We start from the raw sequence: 16,096 nt of genomic DNA, 5'->3' as shown, positions 1-16,096 counted from the left end.
ATCAGATTTAGCAATATAGGGACATTTGTAACTTTAGTGAGAGCAGTGTGGTGTAGGGGAGAGTGACCTGTAGTCAGGAAAATATGGGTTCAAGTAAGTTAGGCAATAAACATTTATCAAGACAGTTTCAGAGAAACCTGAAAAAACTTGCAAGAAGAGGAAAATAATTAATACTAAAACTTCAACCTGGCAAAAATAAACAATTTTGGAAGTCCTGAGAACTCTGATCAAGACCATTATCAATCATGATCCCAGAGGATTGATGAAGAATGTTGCCCACCTGCTATTAGAGAGATGATGGACTAATATGAAGCATGAAATAAGCATTTTTAGACAAATATAGGAATTTGCTTTGCTTGTCTCTGCTTATTTGGTACAGGATTTTGTTTCCCTTTTCATTCCCCAGATCTGAACTGGGGATAAGAGGAATATGGGAAGGAAAATAAATGCTTGAGAATTGAAAAAAATTTTTAAGCTAGAACCACACAGGACTTTAAGCTTTTTCCAGTTTGTGTGGCTTTCTTAAGCTAATCATCCATGCTACTTATTTCTCCACATCTAATTTGCTGGCTAAGGAAAAGGATATTTATTAAGGACATGACATAAATTTGGGTGGCTGAAGGCTAAGCACTAGAAATTCTACTAATTATATAGCTGTCTAATTTAGGGTGTGTGCATACACATTTATAAATACACATATAACACATGTATGTTTATACATGTAAATATATATTATGATCTGAACTTTTAAAAGATAATCTGATTAATGAATTCATGAATGAATCAATAAATAAGCATTTATTAAGCACCTACTATGTGCCAGACACTGTGCTAAATGCTGGGGATATAAAAAGATGCAAAAGTCAGTCCTTGACCTCAAGGAGCTTATAATCTAATGGGAGAGACAACATATAAACAAATTCATATGAAGCAAGCTATATGCAAGATATATTTTAAAAATAATTAACAGAGGAGAGGCATTGGAATTGAGAAGAAGTGGAGAAGGTTTCCTGTAGAAGGTCAGGTTTTAGTTGGGACTTAAAGGAAGTCAGGGAGGTCAGTAGTTGGACCGGGAGAGGGAGAGCATTCCAGGCATGGGGGAGAGACAGAAAGAATGCCTGAAACTGAGAAATGGAGCCTCTTGTTCTAGGAACAGCCATGAGGTCAGTGTTACTAGACCAAGGGGAGTAGGGTGTAAAATGACATATACAGTATTTTCGGTTTTTTTAACAGTATTTTCTGAAAATATTTTTAAACCGCATTCCAAATGATGACTAAATTAGGGAGGGGGATCATTTTTAATTTTTTAAAAAGTTGTTCCCTAATGTAATTTATTAAACATCATTCTGAGCTAATAAGGTTCTTGTGCATTATAGTAAAACTGGAAAAAAAAAAAAAAGAGAGAGAGAGAAACACTCCACAAGCTGACTCCTACCTACCTCTCCAGATTTATTTCACATTACTCATCGTCAAGTAGTCAACATTCCTGCCGAACAATAATTATTCCCCAGACTCAATATTCTCTCTTCTATCTTCATGCCTTTGCATAGTTTTTCTCTGATGCCACGAATGCATCCCTCCTCATCTCTGCCTCTTAGAATCCCTAGCTTCCTTCAAGGCTTGCGTCCAGCCCCGTTTCTCATGGAAGATCATTCCCGAGCCTTCCCGTTGAAAGTTGGTAGCTTTCCCCCTCTTTAAATTGTATTTACTTATCTGTACATATCTATCTCCCAAGTAGACTATCAGTATCTTGAGAATAGGTTTCATTTTGGGTTTTGTATCCTCAAATAGCTTGCAAATAGTAAGCACTTAATAAATGTTTGTTCAAATTAAAAAAATAAAAATTCAAGAAAACAAGTTTTTCTATACTATGTGGGTACATATAGATGCAGAGATAAAATACACATAAAAACACACCCCATTTATTCATTACCTGATAGCTTGAGGTGAGGTTTGAAATGGAATGTTTCTATTGTATTGGGCATCATACACGTAAGCAGCAGCCAGCAAGAGGTCCTAAAGATATCAAAAGGATATAAATGAGATTGTCATAACACTGAAAATAGAGAATGTATTCCCTAGCTACTTGTTCCAGCACTGAATACACTTTCGTTCATACCCTTAATCACTGGTGAAATACTATTTGTTCCCCATTGTCATTTCACACTCTCCCTCTACCAGCAAGCCTCCTCCTTCGAAGTTATTCAATCCACATTTTATGACCCAACCAAGATTCTGGTGGCTGTTGTCACCAGGGTGCTCTCCTTCCTTCCTCAATGAGTTCAATGCCTGGCTCACTCTAAATTTCCAGTTTCTCAGCTTACTAATTTCACATGCCCATAGCCACACACAGAGATAGTAATATCCTTGACTCTTGTCATCATTCACAAATCTTCCCCATCCACATTCATGAACACTGAAATTCCCTTATGTGATCATAATCTATTGACATTCCACATCTCTCTCTCACTTTCAACTCCAAGCCCTGTTCTTTGTCCTCATCCCAAATCTCTTGACCCCTCAGTTCTTTTGTACACTATCACCTCTGCACTGTCTACACTTTCTTTTCTTCCCTATCTTGACCCTTTGGTGAACCAGTTCAGTTTTCCACAATTCTCTTCCCTCAAGTCACTTGCTCTTTTGTCCTATTAAAGATCTTGTCCTGTCAAATACCAACCCTGTATTACTTTCTACTATCCACTACCTTTGCTCCTGCTCACATGCTATTGAATGAAGCTAGAAAACAATCATGAAAGTATGCGGACTGAATCCACTAATTTATGTCAAATTGCATCTGAGCCTTCAGTGTAACCTTTTTATACTTCCCTAATCAATTGGCTATCCTACTCACCACAGTGGCTTTTCCATTTTTTTTTTATCCTGCTCCTATATCTTCACCCTCTGAGTTGAGAATCCTGCCTCATATTTCACTGAAAAAAAAAATAAGGCCACTCATTGAGAGCTCCTTCTTCTTCCTTCCTCCTCACTTTACATCACTCACACACCTTCTGTTACAATCTTCCCTTTCACCTATTTCACACGAAGAGGTAGCCCTTCTCCTTGCCACAGCAAACCCCTTTACATACACAAGTGATCCCATTCCATCCAATCTTCTCTAACAGATCACTCCTTTTATCATCCCTTCTCTCTTTCTATTCTTCAATATCTCCCTATCTACTGGCTGCTTCCCTACTGCCTACAAACATGGCTATGTCTCCCTTGTCCTCAAAAAATCCTCCTTTGAGACATATAACCCCACTAGCTATCATCCTAAATCTCTCCTATCTTTTGTGGTTTAACTTCTTGAAAAAGCCATTGACAATAGGTGCCTTTCTCAACACTGCTCTCTCCAAAGTTACTAATAAACTCAATAGACAAATGTAATGAATGGTCTTTTCTCAATCTTCATCTACCTTGACCTCTCTGCATTCTTTGACACTGTGGATGGTCCTCATCTTGATTTGTTTTTCTCTAGGTTTTCATGGAACTGTTCTAGCCTGGTTCTCCTCCTGTCTCCTTATTCACTGTCTCCTTTGCTGAATCTTTATTCAGGTCATACCTGCTAACTATGGGAGTCTCCCAAGGCTCCATCCTGGACCCTCTTCTCCTTCTGAACCATTTTTGGGGTGATCTCATCAGCTCCCATGGGTATAATTATCATATTCATGCAGATGATTTTCAAATTATATGTTTAGTCCTAATTTCTCTCCTGAGCTTGTCTTGTATTCCCAACTGCTTATCGGACATCTGAAACAGGAGGTCCTGTACACATCTTAAACTCAACATGTCCAAAACTGAATTATCCTCCCCCCCACACTCAAACCTTCCCTTCTTCCTAGTTCCCTCTTATGGTCCAGGGTACCACCAGACGCTCAACCTAGGTGTCATCCTAGACTCCTTACTCTCCCACTCCTCATAATCAGTTGCCAAGATTCATTGTTTCTACCTTAATAATAACTCTTGTAAGTGTTCCTTTCTCTCCCTTGACACTGCCATAACTGGTGCATCCCCTCATCACCTCACACCTGGACTATTACTACAGCCTCCTGGTTGGTTTTGCTACCTCATATCTTTCCCTATTCCAGTCTATTCTCTACTCAGGTGTCAAAATGATCTTCCTTAAGCACAACTCTGATCCTCTCTCTCTCTCTCTCTCTCTCTCTCTCTCACACACACACACACACACACACACACACACACACACACACACACTCAATAAACTCTAGTGGCTCCCTATTATCTCCAGAATCAAATATGAAATCCTTTGTTTGGCATTCAAAGTCCTTCATAACGTGGCCCCTTTCCAGTCTTCTTGCACCTTACTCTCCTCCACCTGGTCTGTGACCCAGTAACACCTGCCTTCTCAAACAAGGTGCACCATCTTCCAATTAAGCAGTCTCACTTGCTGTTCTCATGCCTGGAATCTTTACCTCCTGGCCTCTGTGGCTTCTTTCAAAGTCTCAGCTAAATTCCTGTGTACAAGAAACCTTTCCCTTTCCTTCATTTTAGTGCCTTCCCTCTGAGATTATCCCCAATTTGGGGGGATATATATTTATATGTATCTGCATATATGTGTGTATATATTTACATATGTGTATATATACACACATACGTATATATGTGTGTGCATATGTTTTGTTTGTCCATAGTTGTTTCATGCTGGCTTACCCATTAGATTGAGCTCCCTAAGTGTAGAGGATGCTTTTGATATTTCTTATATCCTTTGTACTTAGCATAGTACCTGGTATATAGTACCTGCTTAATAAATGTTTGTTGACTGACAACCTAAGATTTAAAAAAGCAAACTGTTTTTACAAATTGCTTTGACTTTTCTTAATCTTCCCCAGAGATGAAAAAAAAATCACAGTTTCAACTATTTACCATAGTTATCTATCAAAGTTGAAGAAATCTCCAATACTGATTATTTTGGTTTTGTTTTGGGGGTTTTTTTGCGGGGCAATGAGGATTCAGTGACTTGCCCAGAGCCACACAGCTAGTAAGTGTCAAGTGTCTGAGGATAGATTTGAACTCAGGTCCTACTGAATCCAGGGCCAGTGCTTTATCCATTGTGCCACCTAGCTGCCCCCTCCAATACTGATTAAATAGCAGTCTCACAAATCAGAGATCTCAGTTCTAAAAAAAAATTATGATCTATTTTTAGTCTAAAAAGCAAATATTAATTCTCAGAAACATGTAATTTGTATTAAAAATTTATCTTGATTTGGTTTTGGAGTTTTTGTTTGTTTCCACACCTATTATTTCATCAACATGGGGAATGCCAAATATGTTAATTCCCCCCACTGATACAGATAGGTAATTTGCCTGTAATTTAGTCTTAGAGAGCTTCCTAGACCCTGGGAGATTAGATTGCCCATGGTCACTCAACTAGTCTGTATCAGAGAAAGAACTTGAACCTAGGCCTTCCTGATTTTATGACCAGCTCTTATTTACCATGTCACAGTGGTTCTTATATTGTAAATGCCAAGAACGTTGGGTTCTAGTCTTTTTCTGACCTACCACAACTAGATTAATTGTCCTAAAGTAAATCTCAATCAGGGCTTTCCCTTCTGAGTGTCTTTGCATATCTAATCAAAAGTATTTTAAACTAAAAAGGATGGGGAGGAAGAAAATTGCCTTTTTATATACCCCAAGCTAGGTACCTTAGAGAGTAGCTATGATGAAGGAAGAATAACAGTTGAGAAAACAATAGATAGGTTCATAGGAGACCAAATTTAGGAAAGGCATCAATAATAAAACATCTCACATGTCTAAGTAGTACATCTTTTTTAATTTAATTTTTAAAAATTAGCAAACATTTCTTTTCTCTACCTCTCATGCCCCGCCCCCAACTGAAAAAAGAAAAACAAACATATAATATGCATAATAAAATAATAAGTAAAATGAATTCCTACATTGTCAGTGACTAAGAATGTCTCATTTTGCAAGTTGGCTTAGATACTGAAGAAATGGAGGTGGAATGAGAGGCAGAGGGTTAAGGATTGGGACAGCTAGGTGGCACAGTGGATAGAGCACTGGCCCTGGATTCAGAAGAACCTGAGTTCAAATCCAGCCTCAGACCCTTGACACTTACTAGCTGTGTGACCTTGGGCAAATCACTTAACCCCAACTGCCTCACCAAAAAAAAAAAAAAGAGGGTTAAGGATTATCTACCAGTCAAGAGCCCTGTTCTTAACTTCCATAAGCTTTTCAGACTACCCAGAATGCCATTGACCCTAACTTTGGGGAAGGGAATTGTGTTTAGGAGGCAGGAAGGCTAAATGAGAAGGAAGAAAGAGAAACTAGATGCTATTTCAAGTGAGAAATGGGAGAGTGAGGTTATTGAGAATGAACAGGAGGTCATAAGGGGGGGGGGGGCCAAGAAGTTGAGTCTATTTTGACACAAACTATGTTGTAAGTGAATTATGAACCTACTACTGATCTAACTCAGCTGGGAAAACAAACTAGTGACCTTCTCTCCTCCTTTCTTCCTTTCTTTCCCTACATAGACAAATAAATTACAAGGCATTTACTCACTTTAACACACCCTGGCTCCCCTCTGGGTTTGAGAAGCATTAACTTTTGTTTTAAATGTTTATTGGGAGGGGCAGTTAGGTGGTGCAGTGGATAAAGCACTGGCCTTGGATTCAGGAGGACCTGAGTTCAAATCCAGCATCAGACATTTGACACTGGCTGTGTGACCCTGGGCAAGTCACTTAACCCTCATTGCCCCACAAAACAAAACAAATGTTTATTGGGACTCTTAAGGTGGCAAAAATAATCAATTAATGATCAACCAAAATCCAAAGCTGTGGATTACACCTTAGCTAATGCTTACAGATAAAGAGGGTGATGGAGAGAGACTGGATTCTCTTTTCCTAAGAGGAGAAATATCATGCATAACTGGAGTTAGGGACCAAATAAGAAAGGGGAATAGGTATCGAACTGTTATAAGCCTGGCACAAAATCTAAATCTGCAGATAGTCTTAGAAAGAAAATCATGATATAGAAAGCACCCCATGAATCAAAGGGAACAAATTACCAAAATATTATTGCTTTTCCTTTTCCCTGGTGGCCGCCAATGATAACCTGGGATTTAAATAGAAATCCAGGGCTCTACAAAGGGAAGGATAATTGAATTGCTTGAAAAGGGAAAGCCCTTGAAGGGCAATGAGCTGCTAGGAAGGCTCTGTTCCACTGCTCAAACATGTTCTCTGGCTCAGGTAGTGGTTGACATCATAAACATCTTAGATCTCCAGCACCATGTGCTGTTAACATCTCTACTTGAATGCCCAAAGTTTAGAGAATAAGCAAGGAGAATGGATCCTGATGTAAGGAGGCATATTCAACTTGATAGGTGTCACTGAGATCTGATGAGATGAAACTTATGACTAGAATATGACTTTGGACAGTTATAATTATTCAGCATAAAGAAGACTGATGCATGGGGTAGAAGGAATATCACTGTATATTATGAAACTTTAGACCAATAAGAAAATCTAAGAACCAGAGAAGCATGATAGAGAATAGGGGTAAAGGAGGGAATTTGAGAAACAGATCACGAACCTGGCACAGAGGCATGATATAGTAGTGATGGGAGACTTCAATAATCTAGACATCATCACCAAAATAGCTAACATTTATATAGCCTTAACTATGTGCCAGGCACTGTGCTAAACTAAGTACTTAAAATGATCTCATTCGATCCTGACGACAACCCTGGGAGGTAGGTGCTATTATTATCTCCCTTTTACAGATAGGGACTTTGAGGAAAGCAGATATTAAGTGACTGGCCCAGGGTCACACAGCTAGCAAGTGTCTGAGATCAGATTTGAGCTCAGGTCTTTCTGACTCCAGGCCTAGTGTTCTCTCTACTATGCCACCAAACTGACCTAGACATCTGCTGTACTTCTCTTTCTGCTAAAACCTGAGAAACTAATAATTTCTTGACTTGCTTTAATGATAACTTCATCCTTCAAAAGATGGAAGAACCAAGGAGAGATTCTATTCTGTAATTGATTCTCACTAACAGGAGGAGATTGGTTGCTGGGGTAGAAATGATGGGAACCCACATATACAAAAATATTTATAGCAGTTCCCTTTGTGGTGGCAAAGAATTGGAAATCAAGGGGATGCCCATCAATTAGGGAATGGCTGAACAAATTGTGGTATATGAATGTAATGGAATACTATTGTGCCATAAGAAATGATAAGCAGGAAAACTTAAAGACTTAAGTGGACTGATGCTGAGTGAAGTGAGCAGAACCAGGAGAATGTTGTCCATAGTAACAGCAACATTGTGCAATGATCAACTGTGATAGACTTAGCTCTTCTCAGCAATACAATGATCCAAGACAATTTCAGAGGACTCATGATGGAAAATACTCTCCACATCCGGAAAAAAGAATTGTGGAATTTGAATACAGATGAATGATACTATTTCTACTTTTTGTGGGTTTTTTTTCTTTTTTGAGGTTTTTCCCTTTTGTTCTGATTATTCTTTCACAACATGACTAATGCAGAAATATTTTAATGTGATCGTACATATATAAACTATAACAGATTTCTTTCTGTCTTGGGAAGGGGGGAGGGAAGGGAGTGAGGAAGAAAATTTTGGAACTCTAAATGTTATAAAAACAAATGTTGAAAATTATCTTTGTATGTAACTGGGAAAAAATAAAATACTATTAAGATTGAAAAAAATTAAATTAAATTAATGGAAGAAATTTTTTTTAAATGCTGGGAACCTTGGGGGCAAGTGACTATCCTCTCCTAGAACTTGTAATAGAGAAGAACAAGAAATCAGGTTATAGGTGCTTGGATAACAAGAACCCTAGGTTTTGGGAAAGCAGATTTCAAAGGGTTCAGAAGAAGTATAAGTAAGATTCCATGGAATAAAATTATAAAGAGTAAGAAAGATCTGGAAAAAGGTAAACTCTGAAGAATAAAATTTGGAATACACCCTGAGAAACAATTCTAATTAGGAAAAATGGGAGTTGCCTAAGAGACCAATGTAGGTACACAAGGAATTTACCAACCAATTTAGATTTTTTAAAAGCAATGCACATGGGGCAGCTAGGTGGCACAGTGGATAGAGCATTGGCCCTGGATTCAGGAGGACCTGAGTACAAATCCGGCCTCAGACACTTCACACTTACTAGCTGTGTGACCCTGGGCAAGTCACTTAAGCCTTATTGCCCTGCAAAAAAAAAAAAAAAGCAATGCACAGATACTAGCAAATTAAGGACAGGATGACATAGTACTGTAAAAAATAGTGTCAGAATGATCTGAGATTGGCAAAGGAAACTAAGAACAACAACACAAAAAGATTCTTTAAAACTATAATGGGACCAAAAAAAATGAACATTAAAGAGTGGTCCTCTGCTTTAGGTGGGTGAGAAGATGATAATTGACAACAGGAAGAAATCTGAGCTGTATCATTGTTACTTTGCTTGTGTTCTCTCTGCCAAGGAGCATGACCTTTGCACTGGAAATGACAGAACAAAAATGATTAACAGAGACTTGATGCTCAAAATAAGTAAGAAGTTACTAAAAGCACCAGGCTGCCTTGGATGAATTCAAGTGATCTGGCCTCAGGTAATTCATGCCCAGGTACTGAAAGGACAGACAGATATGACTGCTAAGCCAGTGACCTCAGTAATTTAAAGATCGGAGAGAACTGGAGAGGTACCATAAGACTAGAGAAGGGCCAATGTCTTGATTTTCCCTTCAAAAAAGGGGATGAGAACAGAATCTATCAACTACAGGCTATCTATCAACTACTTAAAGTGCTAAGAAGATTCTACAATGGATCATTAAAGATGATTAGTGAACATTTCGAAAAGGGAAGTGGTGATTAGAACAGAGTTTTAAGAGCAAGTCATGGGGGCAGCTAGGTGGTGCAGTGGATAAAGCACCGGCCCTGGATTCAGAAGTTCCTGAGTTCAAATCTGGCCTCAGTCACTTGACACTTACTAGCTGTATGACCCTGGGCAAGTCACTTAACCCCCATTGCCCTGCAAAAAAAAAAAAAAAAAGAGCAAGTTACATTAAGCATACCTTAATTCCTTTTTTGACAGGCTTACTAACCTGGCAGACTAGAAGAATGCAGTAGATATAATTTACTTGGATTTTAGCAAAGCAGTTGATAAAGTTACTTGAGGTTTTTTGTTTTTGTTGTTCTTTGAAGAAGATGCTCCATCTTCTGGCTCCATTAATTTTCTTTTTCTTTTTTTTCTTTCTTCTTGTGTGTGGGGCAATGAGGGTTAAGTGATTTGCGTAGGGGTCACACAGCTAGTAAGTGTCAAGTGTCTGAGGCCAGATTTGAACTCAGGGCTGGTGCTTTATCCACTGTGCCACCTAGCTGCCCCCTAGCTCCATTAATTTTCACTGGCTGTTCCCTGTGCCTGGAATTCTCTCCCTCTTCATCTCTGCCACCTGGCTTCCTTCTGGTCTCAGCTAAAACCCCACCTTCTACAAGAAGCCTCACTTGGATCTTCCTGGATGCTAGTCCCTTCGCTCGGTTGATTATCTCTGATTTATCCTGTACATATCAGTTTTCTACATAATTGTTTTCGTGTTGTGTCCCCCATTAGACAGTGAGCTCCTTGAGAGGAGGGATTGTATTTTGCCTTTCTTTGTATTCCTAGCCTTTAGCCCAATGTACTTGTGGAGGAGATGGGGATGGGAACTGGAAAATAATATAATTAGATGGGTTCAAAATTAATTTAATGTCTAGACTGAAAGTTAATGGTTCAATATCAGTTTGACAAGGTCTACAGTAAAGCACTGTGCTTTTTTTATCAGTTACTTAAAGGCGTGGATGACATACTCATCACATTTGCAAATGACACAAATGTGGGAGGAAGAGCTAACTGGGAGGATAGCAGAATGAGAATCCAAAAGGATCATGACAGGCTAAATCACTGGACTGAATTGAATAAGGAAATATTCAGTAAGGTGCAAATTCTTTTATTTGAGGGTTTTGATTGTTTTTTGTTTTTTTGTTTTTGTTTTGTTTTTTTGAGACAATTGGGGCTTAGTGACTTGCCCAGGGTCACACAGCTAGTCAGTGTCAATTATCTGAGGCCAGATTTGAACTCAGGTACTCCTGAATCCAGGATCGGTGTTCTATCCACTGTGCCACCTAGCTGTCCCTTGAGTTTTTTTAAATCACATGTACAGGATGGGAGAAACATGGTCAGACCTCAGCTGGTCTAACAAAGATCTGGGAATTGTTTTTTTTAATTAATTAATTGATTGATTGATTGAAGTTGGGAGAGTTTCAATGGAATGAAAATTCAACCTGCTTCAGCAACACACTGTGGCAATTTTGCAAAAAGCTCATTGGCTGGGGAAGCTAGGTGGAGCAGTGGATAAAGCACTGGCCCTGGATTCAGGAGTACCTGAGTTCAAATCCGGCCTCAAACACTTGACACTTACTAGCTGTGTGACCCTGGGCAAGTCACTTAACCCTCATTGCCCCACAAAAAAAAAAAAAAAAAAGCTCATTGGCTCACTAGTGGTGAAGCAGAGATTCCACAACATAGTCCCTCAGGACTCTGTCCCCCATTGTACTTCATAGGGAGCACCATTCCTCTCTGAACACCACACTTTAAGGGCCTTAACAAACTGAGAAGTGTCCAGAGGAGGGCAACCCATGACAACGATGACTCTTGAGTTAACCACATGAAAATCAGAAAGATTTGAAAAACTGAAAGACCTAGACTCAGGAGGCACATAATGGCTAACTTCAATATGAAGGAGTCCCATGTGGAAGAGAGATTAGACTTTTTCTATTTGGCTCCAGGGAACAGAACCAGGAATGACTATAGGAATAACAAAAAAACAAATTTTAGGTTGATGTCAGGAAAAAGTTGCTAATAGTTAGAGTTATTCCAGAATTCATTGGGCTGACTCCAGGGGTGGTGAGTTCCTTCTCAATGGAGATTTTCGAGCAAAGGCTGGGTGAATATTTGTAGGGGTGTGTGACTGTGGAAATTCTTTCCCTATACAAGCTGGACTAGATCATTATGGAGATTCCTTTCAACTCTCAAATTATGTGATTCTATAACTGGCCTTTGAATCCCCAAAAGCATTTTCTAAGGATTCAGAAAGCAATAATAATGCTACCCACACAACATTAAAGCCATGAAGATTCAGAGGATTGAAAAGCACAGGAATGTGGCAAGGGCAGGGATGTACTAGAGCTTGCTCTTAGTATCTAAAAGAATGTTTAGTGGGGACATTTACACCTCAGAAATCCCAAACCACTACAAATTAGGGCTTGGTTTATTGTTTGATGGTCAAGCTTTAAGAGACTGTTAATAATGCAGATTAAATTAACCAAGTGTGTATGCATATGTTTTGTTTCTGCCCAGGAGAACACACTTGTTAAATATTTACCAACACACGCCAATACTGCTCTATAAACATTGGTTGAGCTCAGTAGGAATGCAGAAGGCTCAAGGAATGAAATCAGACTAGGCACCTGATGAATATAAACTGCAGCTGCTGATTATAATAACTGGCATCCATTATACCTTTTGAGCTTCACAACACCCTGTCAGACCAATATTAGAGACATTGATATCCCATTTTACAGAGGTGGAAACTGAAGGCTCAGAAAATTAAATGCCTTGCCTGTGTCTACATATCTAACCAGTGTTGGAGGTAGGATTTTGGTCCAGGCTTCCTTTACTTCAAGTCTAGCACTCCATCCACTAAGCCACACTGCCTTGCGCTATGATTTTTAAAAATGGCTACATTGTTGTTTTGGTTTTTGGTGAGGCAATTGGGGTTAAGTGACTTGCCCAGGGTCACACAGCTAGTAATTATTAAGTGCCTGAGACCAGATTTGAACTCAGGTCCTCCTGAATCCAGGGCCAGTGCTCTATGCACTGTGCCACCTAGCTGCCCCATAATGGCTACATTGTTCACACAAGAAGATGGAGGATGGGAAGGCAGTTCATACAGCAGGACCCTCACAAAGGTAGAAAAGAATTGGGCATGTTTGGGGAATAGTGAATAATTCAATTTGTCTAGAACAGGGTGGAGGATAAAAGTAAGTGATAAAGTATATATACATGGAATTAGAGACTAGGAAAGTACACAAAATGATGATTATATTGTGACTACATAGGCGCAAAAATCTGAAAATAAAAATAAATTTCATCTTTCTGAACTTTGTATGGAAAAGAAAACTCAGAAAAATCAAACAGTTTGCTGGAGATTACACAAGTAATAATAATAGCACTTTTAGGTTTGCAAAATCTTTTATATGTGTTATTTCATTTGATCCTCCCAACAACCCTGGAAGGCAGGTGCTATTATCATCATTTACAGATGACAAAATTGAGGCAGACTGAGGTTAAGTGACCTGCCCAAGGTCACACAGCTAATTGTGCATGAGGCAAGATTTGACTTAAAGTTCTTCTGATCCAAGTACAGCACCCTATATCCTGTACCACTTAGCTGCCACAATAATTGGCGTTCAATAAGCATTTGTCAATTTGAATGAAAGGGTCCCCCCCCCCTCATAAAAATTATGCAAATCTAACATTGAAGTGAAGAGATTATAGCTGTTCTACGTCTGAGTCTGTGCAGGAGAAGGTACTTGTCTACACACTGCCCCTACACCAGCTCCTTTAATGACTTAATTAGTAATCCTCCAGATTCAAGTTCACTTTTATCTTGTAAAAAAGAACCGTCGTTAAGAAAGAATCGGCTGGTGTTTAGGTGCAGAGGATTGTTTCCTACCAATGCCACTGAAAAACATCGAGAGGATAGGTAGAGAAGGAAGCAAAGGTCAGATTTGTCATGAAAGGTACTGAAATTTGTGACTTGCCCATACCGTCTTGAGCCTTCTCAGCATTTCTTGGCTCTGAAAGTTCCGAAACATTTCACTTACTTTTTACATGTTATAGCCCATACGCCCTGTGACTTTCAGCCACAGAATTTTTTTTAAATCCTAGTTAAAATACTTTTAAATAATTTCAAATAGTTGGCATTATGGTGTTTTAGTCTAACTCCTCTTATTTTACAGAGGAAGAGACTGAGATTCAGAGAGGTAAAGTCCCTTACTAAAGTCACATCGCTAGACTATGGCATGCCTTGGACAAGAAACGAGGTCTCCCCACTTCCTGTCGAGCGTTCTCGATCACACTACGAGCTTTACTAACTTTTCCCACACTCTTCCCCTTGTTTTGAATTTATACTAAACCTTTTGAAGAGTGAAGGATCAAAACACAAAACTGTGAGTCCAGCTGCCCTACATAAAGCTTTAGAAAAACGTTGTTTGCAATTTGGAGAGGAAATAAGAGAAATGAGAGAGAGAGAGAGAGAGAGAGAGAGAGAGAGAGAGAGAGAGAGAGAGAGAGAGAGAGAGAGAGAGAGAGAGAGAGAGAGAGAGAAACAGAGACAGACACAGACACAGACAGAGACAGACACAGAGACAGACACAGAGACAGAGAGACACAGAGATTCAAGCTTGTGAACAAGTAGTGGGGGGGGCACAGGGTTTAAAGTCCCTTTGCTTCTTCAGCACGATCTTCCTAAAGAGAAAAAGGGTGCAAGATTATTGGAACTGTAAAAGAACTCCTTAGCAACCTCTGGTTCTTTATTTAAGTGGGATGGAAGAGGAAGGGGTGGGGGGGGATACCGGGGAAACGCAAGGGTCCTGCCGCGGGTGGGTTGGTATAGAAAGGGGAGCCCGCCAGAGCCACGTTCTCCCCCTCCCTCCCGGTCCCTGCCTCGCCTTTACCTCTTTGGTGGGCTGCTCCAGCTCCGGGCTAATCTTAACTGAGCTATCCTCCCCGGGTAGGGGGACCTCGTTGCTCTCTTCCAATTCTTCTATGGTGCCAGGCATCTCACGAAATTTCGTGCTTCAGCCTTCGAAGTGGACACCTCCGGCCACTGAGGCGAAAGCTTGCCTTGAATCTGGAGAGTGCAGGAGACTGGACAGCGGCCCAAGGTGCTTGCAGCTAACAGAGGCTGTTGTTGGAAGGTGCTCCCGGCCTCACTGTCAGAGTTCGGTGGAGAGGATGCATCCCTCCCTGCGGCCCCGGGAACACGGAATCCGGCTGGAAAACTGAGGGGCGGCCAGAGTGGGCTGAGAATGGGAGATTTAACCACCGTTTCACGTGTCTCCAGAGGCAGCTCGAACTATTCGGCCGCAATTCTTGGGAGTGGAAATTCCAAAAGTACGTGTGGACAGACCTACAGATTGACCCTCCCCCCAAACGGGCCTCCTCTCCCGGCTCCCCACAGCTCTGGCCCCTTTCCTTCCCTAATTCTGACCCAGGCTGGACTGGAGTCTAAGACTGCTTTAAAAGGGAGGGGTCACGTGCAGCCTGAGCAGGGAAGGAGCCCACCCGAGTGGGGTGATGGGAACGAGTGGCTGGAGGCTGACCAACCCGACCTATTCTGGGAACCGCTGAGGGCAGGGATCCTTCGGAAACGTCTCCCCAACTGAGGCTTGCTTAGCCTTTATCCGCAACAGACTGGAGAAACCGTCCCCGAGCCCAAAGAGGGGCCCAAAGAGACTCTGGTGCCCCGTGCCTATCCCCGGCAAAGTTCCTTCTCTTTGGAGCTTTCTGGAGCGTGGGGAATGGACAATGAAAAGTAAATTAACAAAGGATGGAAAATTGGGTAGCTTTCTGTATACCATCTGGAAATATCAACTAGCAGTGCTTGATCCAATGTCGTGGTTTACCTGTTACTGGCACCATGGACACTTCTGTGCCCAGGGCTCTGGGGACTTTTTTAAAAACAAGGAACTTTCTAACAACAACAAAAAAAAACCCAAAAAACAAACGCACACGCATTCCAGCTTTATGATCAATGATCCATATTAAATGAGACTGGAAAAAAGCAATAACCATTCCTCCCCCAAAGTTGCCCCACCTCAGAGTCTTGGGCCTCTGAGTCCCACGGAGGTGAACTGGGGTTCTCCCAGACCAGGTCAGCAATCAAGTGATGGATTGTTTGGCTCCATCAAGTCCTGAAATGCTCTGTCAAGGATTAAAAGGGTTGGAGATGAAAGAAAGTGAAAAATAGCATGCTTCATTCAGTTTGTTCCATCAATATCCGTTTTTTCTTT

At 40.5% G+C, this 16,096-nt stretch overlaps 1 protein-coding gene across 1 annotated transcript in view; it reads right to left on the bottom strand.

The window, feature by feature from the left end:
* The window catches only part of LOC122742640 (two pore calcium channel protein 2-like), a 62,934-nt gene extending 47,742 nt beyond the window's left edge, over window positions 1–15,192 (bottom strand). The window contains exons 1-2 of the mRNA XM_043987023.1: window positions 14,759–15,192; window positions 1,934–2,016 (exon numbers count right to left, since the gene is read on the bottom strand). Coding sequence (XP_043842958.1) covers window positions 1,934–2,016; window positions 14,759–14,863 — 188 coding nt within the window. The 5' untranslated portion in view covers window positions 14,864–15,192. The remainder of the gene's footprint in view (window positions 1–1,933; window positions 2,017–14,758) is intronic.
* Window positions 15,193–16,096: the final 904 nt, after the last annotated feature.

This window comes from Dromiciops gliroides, chromosome 2 (assembly GCF_019393635.1).
Source record: "Dromiciops gliroides isolate mDroGli1 chromosome 2, mDroGli1.pri, whole genome shotgun sequence".
NCBI classification, from domain to species: Eukaryota; Metazoa; Chordata; class Mammalia; order Microbiotheria; family Microbiotheriidae; genus Dromiciops; species Dromiciops gliroides.
Note: the sequence above shows the minus strand (reverse complement) of the source record. Positions and strands in the feature narration are given on the sequence as shown.